At 34.6% G+C, this 10,644-nt stretch overlaps 2 protein-coding genes across 3 annotated transcripts; one reads left to right on the forward strand and one right to left on the reverse strand.

The window, feature by feature from the left end:
• Window positions 1-909: 909 nt before the first annotated feature.
• On the reverse strand, window positions 910-8,168 carry LOC126686796 (uncharacterized). 2 transcript variants are annotated; one of them, XM_056106174.1, is made up of 19 exons: window positions 7,993-8,168; window positions 7,682-7,830; window positions 7,340-7,490; window positions 7,101-7,249; window positions 6,546-6,629; window positions 6,391-6,453; window positions 6,049-6,180; window positions 5,757-5,954; window positions 4,653-4,772; window positions 4,048-4,097; window positions 3,493-3,655; window positions 3,257-3,379; window positions 2,661-2,783; window positions 2,460-2,558; window positions 2,332-2,343; window positions 1,932-2,021; window positions 1,755-1,839; window positions 1,545-1,675; window positions 910-1,349 (listed from the first exon to the last, which is right to left on the reverse strand). In XM_056106174.1, exons 2-19 carry the CDS (start codon window positions 7,769-7,771, stop codon window positions 1,206-1,208), a joined length of 2,007 nt encoding a protein of 668 aa, XP_055962149.1. In that variant the 5' UTR covers window positions 7,772-7,830; window positions 7,993-8,168; the 3' UTR covers window positions 910-1,205. The 2 variants fall into 2 exon arrangements, with proteins under 2 accessions (XP_055962149.1, XP_050236991.1); XM_050381034.2 differs by lacking the exon at window positions 2,332-2,343.
• A 222-nt stretch (window positions 8,169-8,390) lies between these two features.
• On the forward strand, window positions 8,391-10,629 carry LOC126686797 (small nuclear ribonucleoprotein SmD1a). The gene is made up of 4 exons (XM_050381035.2): window positions 8,391-8,579; window positions 8,678-8,754; window positions 9,906-10,097; window positions 10,218-10,629. The coding sequence occupies exons 1-4, from the start codon at window positions 8,566-8,568 to the stop codon at window positions 10,316-10,318; spliced, it is 384 nt and encodes a 127-aa protein (XP_050236992.1). The 5' UTR covers window positions 8,391-8,565; the 3' UTR covers window positions 10,319-10,629.
• The last annotated feature ends 15 nt before the right edge of the window (window positions 10,630-10,644 follow it).

Below are 10,644 nucleotides of genomic sequence, written 5' to 3' on the forward strand. Positions count from 1 at the left end.
GTTTCGTTGAATTTGTTTACTAACATCCAAAATGGACGGAAGGATTAAATCGTTGACAAAAGTAAAAGTGAGAGGCTATATAGTTCAATTTTCAAATAAGAAGAACTGAACTATAAATTATGTCAAATATGAGAGGTGAAATAGTAATTTTTTCTGAAATTTATTACCAATACACTATCTAAAGATATAATATAAGATAATAATCAACATATGCTAGTGACTTTGTAAATAATTTAGTTGTTCGAGTTCATCATGGCAGTAACCATTATTGCTAACAAAGATTGAGTCTTAACCTGACTTGAATTTTGAGAAAAGCTTTAGCGCAAACACATTTATCAACACAAGCCCAATAGTTGAAGTACTGGGAAAGAATGGCACCACAACACAATTCCACTTGGGAGTCAAAATGTTACTCTTCCCTAATCATCGTTAAAGCTGCTCTCCTAAATTTCTTACCCACCAGCAAATCACCCATTTGCAAAATCAACCCAACAAACACAAATTCTTTCGTTTTCATTCCTCAATTTTGAAAGATTATTGCTGGTTTAATCGATCCATCAACAAAAAATTCATCAGATATGAAAGCATGGCCGTTTCATCTGTTGTTAGTAATTATAAAGGGTAAGTTTAAACAGCTACCACGTTTCATCGGAATCAGGAGGTGGTGTTGAGGTGGGATTGTATGAGCGAGAGAGGAGATGGAAGCTTGGAAAGAAATGGGTAAAAATGTAATAATGTTTCCAGATAAGCTATTTTATGTAAAACACATTTGATAGAAGAGAAAAGATTCCAATGTGTTGGTATTTGGGAAAATAATTGCCGCATTCCTAATTATTCCGTAATTTTCTCTTATTTTTGTGTAGTTGGTACAGTTTTCTCTAGCACCTGTAAGAATTTAGAAAAGATTCATGTTTTAATGCATCTTCCATAATAACAAATAGTAGTGCATCCTTGAATATGTCACAAACATCTAAATTGAGCCTATATTATTGCTAACAAGAACAAAGAATGAGAGTACTAACTATATTGCTAACAATACAAGGTTAAGCATAAGCTGGTTATATGGCAGCCCGCTAAAAACGTAGAAAACTCTATGCGAATTATAAGATACTGCTCAATAACTCATTATACGTAACCTATGAGGAAGAAAACTAAACAGCAATGCATGATTATAGCTACTCATAAATTCTTGTTTAATCGCCGTATCACCTGCGCCGTGCGGAAACTGTATTTTGATGAGCCTTTATATCATTCTGAATTCTATCGGCATACATTGGCAAGTGAAGGATCTCATCGATCTCTTTGAATAAAACTTCCTCCGTAATATTATCTCTTATGCTCCGCATTACCTGATTATATATCAATACTGTTTTTATTTGTTCAAATGCATTTGATAATTAACACATTAAACTCCAGTTTTGACAAGATGGGCTAAGAACGAGAGATCTTGAATTCGAGTCACCAAATCATTTAATCCTCATAGAATAATAATAAAAAAAACAATAGAAAATAAACTAACACATTAAAGAGGAGCAAAAGTAAACCTTTCTGTAAGTATTGAATTCATTTGGTGTTGATTTGTCGGTCCTAATCCGCATATATATCCATAACTGCCTCTCGGGATCCCACGAGCACTCGATGATCTTTCCTGAACATGAAGATGCATCTATTGCATCTGTAATTACATGAGATGAAGTATCAGATAGAATGTTAGAACTCAATACATGGCAAGTATAGATTCAAAAGAGACCAACCATTAAATACAACACTATTTCCATGCATGAGCTTCTTTCTCCCACGTTCATATAAAAAAAGAAGTGGGCGATCATGACCTCCCAACTGTAAATATCAAACATCAACTATGTTGAGCGAATCATAGAGGCATAACACAGCCTTCATTCCAATTAAACAAATAAAATTAGCGGAAGAACCTCGAAAAGAAAATCAACTGAGTTCATATGAACATATTTCCACTTTAGAAGCCCTTCATGTGTGCGCGGCACATAAGGATCATCCCATCCCTGCAAAAGCTTCCCCAAGACAAACGTATTACACAAATGTATCAAGCATTTTATGCGGTTAAATCAGCAGCGCTCAAGAGAATACACTAGTGCAATAATAACCAAAAAAGGCGTCTTAACAACAATTGCTCAAACATTAGCATGGGGCTCTGAATGTAGGGAAAACAAAAACTAACAAGAAATCTGCTTTTATCCTCCACTGTCTTTTCGTGTAATTTACATTAAATATTTACAGAGGATCATTTAGAAGAAGAAAAGGAAGAAAATGGGAGGAGGAGAAAGACGAAGACAAAGGGATCAAAGATTTGACCTTCGGCAGATCCTGTCAAAATAGCAATTTTATAATTCAATTCAATAGTTGCGCTTTCTGTTCCCTTAACCACGAATATCTAAATTGACTGCCCTATTTGCATTATCCTCAAACTGCTATTTAAGCACCTGCAATATGAGACCATCCGCTTCATGTGGAAGTTTAGGGATAAATTTCTTTAGAAGCTTATCTACAGTAGACAGCAACCAAAAATCCTTCCTCCTCACCTGATGAAACATTTAAGATCACGGATCAATTTTTCAGAAATTGCAAGTTTTATTAAGCAACATAGATGGGATCTAATTATTATGGCAATTAGCAATACATACACTAAATGGTTCCAGGTCATATCTATAATATGGAGCTAGGCTCTTAGAAAGAACCTCGCGCTCTTGATTTCGAGGTTCAATCACTTCTTTATTTAGCTTCTTCCACCTCTCATGGAAGGGCATCTGCAACCACAATCTAATTAGAAGACCAACATGTAATAAAAAATAATGAAATTAATGTGAGGCAAGAAAAACATTATTTAGATCCAGAAAATAATAAATATAGAAGCTTCTTATATAACTGAAAGTTTCATCACGCAATTAAAATTCATAGATAAGCAAAATGTCCAAAGAAGCCTACTTTCTATATTTGCAGAAGAACATATGAAGTCTACCAGCACTTAGATTTTTCCTTATGTTTCAAAAGTAGCCTTCAGATTAATTAAATTTACACTTTAACGGATAGGACACTGCACTACTGATGCCATAGTTTAGCTGGAATCTGCAGTAATTCCCGGTCCACTCAGAGAAAATGACAATTCATACTAATTTCTCCCATTACTTTCGTATCCGTGATAGTGCTACAAGGAATTGGGAATTTGAAGCACATTACACTAATAAATACATGAATGAAAGTACTTTATAATTACACTAACCTCCACTAGAGATATTTCGTTAATTGCCATGACATCGTAAATGAGATATCTTCTCTCTTTCTTTTGTGTATTAGAGTCGGTGTCTATAACCATCTCTCCATCAAGCAACGTGTAATGGTGAACCTGATCAGCCACAACCAAAAAGAAGTGTAAGAGTGGCAGATAAGAAATTTTCATTTAATCTGTAATTGCTGCATCACAAGATCATAGCCTTCTCATGTCAAGCATGAACACACCTTATCTTTTTGTTTGCAAGGGAACCGCATATCAACTCTTCGAAAGGTAAAATTCCTATCTATCAAGTAACATCCATCCCAAGTTATTAACATTAGATATCGTGTTCCATCGGCCTTCCATGTGGCATAGTAATACCGCTGTCTTAATAGTTGTAGATTATCCCTGCATGTTACATCAGATATTTGATTATACTAGAAACTCAGGATTCTCTAAAGATAACTACATCTTCAGAAAGTCGATAGAAAAACTTTAGTCAAAAACTTTTTTGTCAAGCCAATGTAACGGAAGGGTAAATACGAATAGCTAAATCATCAATTCTTTATATTACTAGTATCAAAATGCATCAGTCCATCTTATTAAGAAACAAGTATTTATTAATAAAATGTAATAATAATTTTAGATTTAACCCTACTGAAAACAAAATGTTTCCAACCAATCATGAATGCATATATAGATAAAACCACCGCCAACAGGAAAGGCATCTCAATATGATATATCAACAGTATAGTTTGTTGGAGTAAAACTGTTGAGTCTAAAGCATCTTAGTATCTTACCCATTAAGAGAAACTGGATGAGACCCTGGAAATTGTAGATTTCCTCTTGCCTGGATTCCAGAAAATATGTTATTGAATAGGGACTTTAAATCAACTATATCAAGCACAAAAGCAAAAAAAAAAATGTTTAAAAGATAAGAGATGAGCAACAAAACACAAATCTTATGCCACAAAATAAGCAGAAAGAAGCATTTAGAATTGCTTTGGATGATCAGTCCAACAAGAAAAACTCCATACATCTGCCAACTTCGACATGAAGCCTCTAGCAAGATGTGACAAAGAAATTGTTAAGAAGATAAAAGATGAGCCATTACGTGTCAAACCATGATTTTTCAAAATTAAACGCAACCATAGCTTCAAGGTGAAAATTCTATTTGGAGTAAGATTAGAAATTACTAACATATCTTAAAAAGAGCTTAGCATATTAAAATAATTATTCAAGGGAATAAAAGTGGAGATGTAAACTCATTACGTCAAAATACCATGATGATCGTAAGTTCTCTCAAATGAAAGAAGATGTTGAAAATGATAAAGCTGAAATTTAATTTCACAACTATGCATACACACGCGCAAAGATATTAAAGAGAGAAAGCTTCGTTGCCTACCGGAATTCCAAGTTTAAGCATATCATAGCAGATTAGTCGCAATTCTTGTAGTTTGTCATAAGACACCGCATCTCCCAGCACATCATCAATTGTCATTACATGATTTTCCATGCGGTTCTCCTAATATAAAAGAAAACGAAACATGTTTCTGCAATTGTCAATAGACATATTTGTAGATATTGCATTCCAGAAGCAATACAGCCACAAGCTCTAAGTTAAAATATATTAAGTTCCATGCAAACAAATCGACATTTCATTTAGGGCTCAATTTGTATAGCTTGTAACAATGTATATGGAAATATTGTACAGAAGTAACCATTTAAGTGTTATATGGTATTAGATTCATTATTACAAGTAAACCCTGATTTTACATTAGAAGAACAATGGTTGCATTCATTCCCCTGAACATAAAAAATTTACGAGCATAAAATACTCTTAACTAGAGAAGAAAGACAAGTCAACCCATGCTAAGAGATACAAGGTATCTTCAATGTCTAGACAACTTTCACAAAATTCACTCAAGCATCTGTAAACATTGAATGCATTCAAGTTGAAAAAGATTATCTAAAAGATCACAAACTGGTAAAGCATTATAACTATTTCATGTTCTAAGCAGTTGTCCTCCACCTTATAGCATTTTAAAGTACTAGATACATGTTCCCATAAAAAGTCAGTCATAATCATTACCAAAAAGCACCACTCAAAATGTAGCAACTAAGTACTTAATCTCATAAATGTTCCAACTTTCTACAAACAGCAGCATCATTCATCGTATAGTGAAATTCAATAAAGGTGAAATCTAATTTCATATCCCCCAACATACATAAACTCCAAAACAGATAAAATATTTATTACTGTGTTGCAAGTAGCATGATTGTAGTAGCCTAATCTTTTGCACTTAACAAGGGGCCAAAAGAAAAAGTGCTTCAATCAAAGCATATAGCATGAATATGTTTATCAAGATAGAAACCAAGCAAATAAACACTTAGAAGAGGATGTTTTTGACCAATAAGCATTCCCATTTTTTCAGGACAAAAACTTAACCAGATATGCAAACTAACAGTAGCAGTTGGGAACTGAAACACATATCCGGATATCACATACATGCAAAGGAGCAGATCCATTCTTATGATCTTGCAAAGCTGCACTGTTAAATTCAGCATCGTCAATTTTTTTCCACTCAGGAGTTTGCGGACAAACAACTTGATCAGGCCTATTTTCATTATAAAAGGTGTATAATGAATCAATATAGTCATCTTTATAGATTCCAGGAGGGCGTGCCTTAGCAAATATACCTATTGCCTGCACAAACAAAAAGTAGAAAGTGGGCAACTCCAACTTAAAATGTTAAACACTAGGGTAGAAGAATTGGGAATAATCAAACAACATTGCCTACCTCAGTGACAGAGATAGATCTCGTCCGCTTGAGAAAATGAGCAATCATATAGCCTGTGCGGTTATGGCCATGTGTACAATGGACAAGAATACACTTCTCTCCATTTGTTGTCTGGGAGCAAAATTGTGAAACCTAACAAGATTGCCATAATAGTGAATCAAACTCTTTATGGAGAAATGAAAAAAGCCCTAAGAGCCCCTAAGAAAGCTTATTATACTATAGTCCCTGGAAAACCATAAAAAAAACAAGGTAGAAAATAAACTAACACAATAAGCAAGAGAATGGAAGGCGTGCAAAGTTTTTCCACAAAGAACATGTAATACTATGATAAAAGAAGCTTACCTCGTCGACAAACTTATATACAGATGCATCATCAGGTACAGAATCCCTGCCCTTGCATCTAATCTGGCACATTAAAATTAAGTTTGTACTAAGGAGAAGTTTCAACCGGTACATTACTAAAAGCATTTATAAAAACTGAATAATTGAAAGAAGACCTTGATATGGCTAATCCCTTCCTCTGACCAAGCTGATATGGGGTAGTAGCGAACAGAATTTGTTAAATCAATCACCAAACCAATCTGGGAAAAAAATCAAGATGTTTAATGCTGTCTATTACCAAAATATTAACTTATTGCAGAAACTATATCCAGTGCAAATTTCATTCAAAAAGAACAAATCGGTGATTTGTGTTTCTGTCTTCTGCCCCACAAATATGTACTTTTTCATACGGTCTTCTTGTTTCATTAACAAGTGTAAAACTAGTGGAAAAACTAGTAACATGCTTAATATTTACTTGGTGCATTCCCTTTTTATGGGAAGGGGAGAGCTTCTACAATGAAAAAAAAAGGACATTATCATTTAGTATTATAGAATAAAAAAACACCACTGAGGCACTTGTGTGCTACATAAAACTAGAATACAAAAGGTACTCAACGTTCAAGAAATAAATCCAATCAACTCATCTAATGTGTCTCCTATGAATAATATTAGCATAATTGCATTATTATATTCACAGTCTTCCAAAAAGATTACAGTAAAAATCTACTCACTTCTCTTCCAAGTTGTCTTTGTTCATTTATCACATGTTGTGGAGTGTATCTTTTGCCTGGAATGTTTTTATTGAAGGACTCACTAAGTGGAACTTTCGAAGGAATTATACGACCTATAGCTTCACCATAAGCAGGGCAACCCAACCAACCTGCAACAGAAAAAAAATATTAGCAATTATACTAATCATCAGGGCATTCATCGAATAGCATGCCTATAAACAGTCAATTTGCAATACTACCAGGAGGAAGCGCATATTCATCATAAGTTCCACGGTTACCAAACCGTTGATTATTATTAGAAGATTGATGGCCGCGATAATGGAATTGACGACCACCCTCTTCGCCTTGGAATTTCCTTTTCGAACTCCATTGTTGTCTTCTATCACTATCCTATACACATTATGAAGATTGAAATTACAGATCAATGAACGTTCAAACTTACGAAAATGCATATTGTAGTGTCTGCAGTCATATAAGTACCAAATTGTAACAAAATTCCAACTTAACTACACCAAAACTGTGCAATAAAACTGCAGGTAGCTTATAAAGCAAGTTAAAGAAACTCATAAAAAATAACATACTTCTCTATGTACAAGCTCGTGCCCTGAAAAACTTCCCAAAATACCCTTTCTTCTATCTTCAAACTCTTCAGGTTGTGTATTCAAATCCATTAGTTACAAAATTGTCTGGTAAAACGGAAGCTAAACGGCGCCGAATTTGTTACTTTGCTCTGTAAACAAGTGAAATTAGGTTTAAAATCAATCTCAAATTACAATTAGGAAAAGAGCGGCGCCGCCTGTATTCACTATTCAATCGATTAAACATATCGTGTGCTTATACTACAAATTTGAAACGGGAGAGAATTAAAATCTATGAAACTGATAGGTTTTACCAGTTGATGAGGACTAAAATGGACCGATAAATTGGGGAAATATTATACATCGGCGGTCTCCGGCGAAAAAATTAACGCGCAATAGTTTTGTAATTTGCTTGAGTTGAGTCAGATCATTCTGAAATGGGTCAAACTCGTTTTTACCCGATTTGGGAATGTTACTCACTGTGTTCGAACGATTTTAGTACTTAACAACAGGGGTAGTTCCTGATAAAGTCCCTCATATTTTTCCAGATACTATTTGAGTCCCATTTTTGTTTGGATAAATTACACTAACAGTATATGAATTTATCTAAATTTCTACTTTAATGTCTAAACTTTTACATTTTTTAAGTTAGTATTTTTAACTTTTAAATTTTATGAAAATCGAACCCACATATATAGGTTGGAACACTAGACTAGAGGTGATACTGGACACCGGGTCATCATCATAACGAACCCTAACCCGTGAGTGTATAGACTTGAATCAAAACAGTCTTTTCTCTTCTCTCCCGCTTTCCCCTTTCAATTGGCTCTTTTCATTCTCCTCTGCGTTTCCTTCAATCCCTAGATTTCGTCTAATCTCACTCCACAATGAAACTCGTCAGGTAATTTCCTTTTTCTAAAACCATGTTCTTCTCTTCTTCTTGTTTTTTGGCTAGTGAATATGTGATTTTTTATTTTGTTGCGCTTCTCGTTTTTATAGGTTTTTGATGAAGCTAAACAACGAGACTGTTTCAATTGAGCTCAAGAACGGAACTATTGTTCATGGAACCATCACAGGTTTCTTTATTTCCTGCGTCATTTTAGCATTTCATTTTGGTTTAGGGTTTTAGTTAAACCCTAATACATGTTTTTTAGAGATTGGGAAATTAGGTATCGTTTTTCGCATCATTGGCATGTAGATTATATGGATGCTGTATTTTATTTTGTTGATGTTAATGTGTATTAAATAATGGATTTTTTCTTTGAATGTATTATGCATCTGCTCCTTAGTTCATGAAAATTGAAGATAGACAGTTTTGGTCTTAGAAAATATCTAATGTTTTTTTTACATCAGTTTTCTTCAAATTATACATTTTCACTTCCCCAAATGTAGATTCTTATCAGCATGAACCTAAAGTAGCATAGAGTGCGGTCAACTCCGTTTGAGTAAGTGTTAACCTTTTTGATGATTTGTGGAGTAAATATTGTACACAATGAGATTATTGGATTCTCAAAGTGTAAAAACTACTATCTTTTGGACCATGAATTGTATGCATCATCATGTAGTTTCTTTCCTCCCAAATGATTTTCATAGTTCATAATATATAGCATGATGCATAATCAATCTCCTTTGAGATTTCCAGATTTTAGAAGCTGTTTTGTTTTTGTAATTTGGGCTTATGTTATGACCTGGGGATGACCCTATTGTTTTGACAGCCTGAATTGACCATGTGGTTGATCGTATCACATTCTGGTTGAGTTGAGCATTAGAGTGCACATGTGAAACTTTTGAATATAAAAAAACTTGTTTTTCTACTAGTGTGTCATAACTCCATCTAGGCTGGTTTCTTTAGGTGTCAACCAATGAGTCATCCAAAGTTTCTAGACGGGATTATCACACAGGCGAGCTTCATGTTACCGTGTGCTAACCAAAGGATTATACGTGGAATTCTGTTTTGGTGTTTCCTGTTAATCTATAGTTCCCTGATTTAAATTGGCAAGTATATCATTTCATTACTATTGCTTCCTCTACTTTTTATACCTTTTTATTCTGTCAAGAAAGCATATCATGTGTTGTTTTGATAGGATATAGTTTTCATTTTCCACTGCATGATTTAACTGCTCTGGCTTGACAATTTTATTTTATATGAACTTGATAATTCTTCAAATACTAATTTGCAAATAGATTAAAAATCATTTTAAGTCTGATGATTTTGTGCTGATTGTAGGTGTTGACATTAGTATGAATACTCATCTTAAGACAGTGAAACTAACACTGAGGGGGAAAAACCCAGTTACTTTGGATCATCTCAGTGTGAGGGGTAACAATATCCGATACTATATTCTTCCTGACAGCTTAAATCTTGAGACGTTGCTGGTTGAAGAGACACCTAGGGTCAAACCTAAGAAGCCAACTGCAGGTATGGCTACCTTCCGATCAACTTTAACCTGATTTATGTTTTGTTACCTTTTAGACTATTCACCACCTCGTGTGTTAGTGTTATGCAATACTAATGCTTTCAATGTGTTTTGAAATCCAGGAAAGCCTATGGGACGTGGCCGGGGACGAGGACGCGGTCGTGGACGTGGAGGTGGTGGCGGAGGAGGAGGCGGAGGCGGAGGTGGAGGAAGAGGCCGCTAGATGGGCTGAACCCACTCTAAATGTTTTTGCTTCATCTGGTTATTATGTAAACACCTATGTTGTAAGGAGAATTTGTTGGTAAATTTGGGAAACTGAAGAGAATGCTATTTGCTATTTTCCTCTTTCTTTGTCTCAGAGGCTGACTTGGGGATTTAGAGCTTTTTAATCCTTGGATTACACTCTCATCGTGCTAGCAGAAAATTAGGAATCAATGAGTTTACTTAGTTTGTCAGTATTCTTGTCCTCAATTACGCTGTAATGGTGTTTATTATGTGTTTCAGATGGTTAGAAATACAGTCTCAATGCTTTAAGCCTGCTCCTTATTA

This window comes from Mercurialis annua, linkage group LG6 (genome assembly GCF_937616625.2).
Source record: "Mercurialis annua linkage group LG6, ddMerAnnu1.2, whole genome shotgun sequence".
Taxonomy (NCBI): domain Eukaryota; kingdom Viridiplantae; phylum Streptophyta; class Magnoliopsida; order Malpighiales; family Euphorbiaceae; genus Mercurialis; species Mercurialis annua.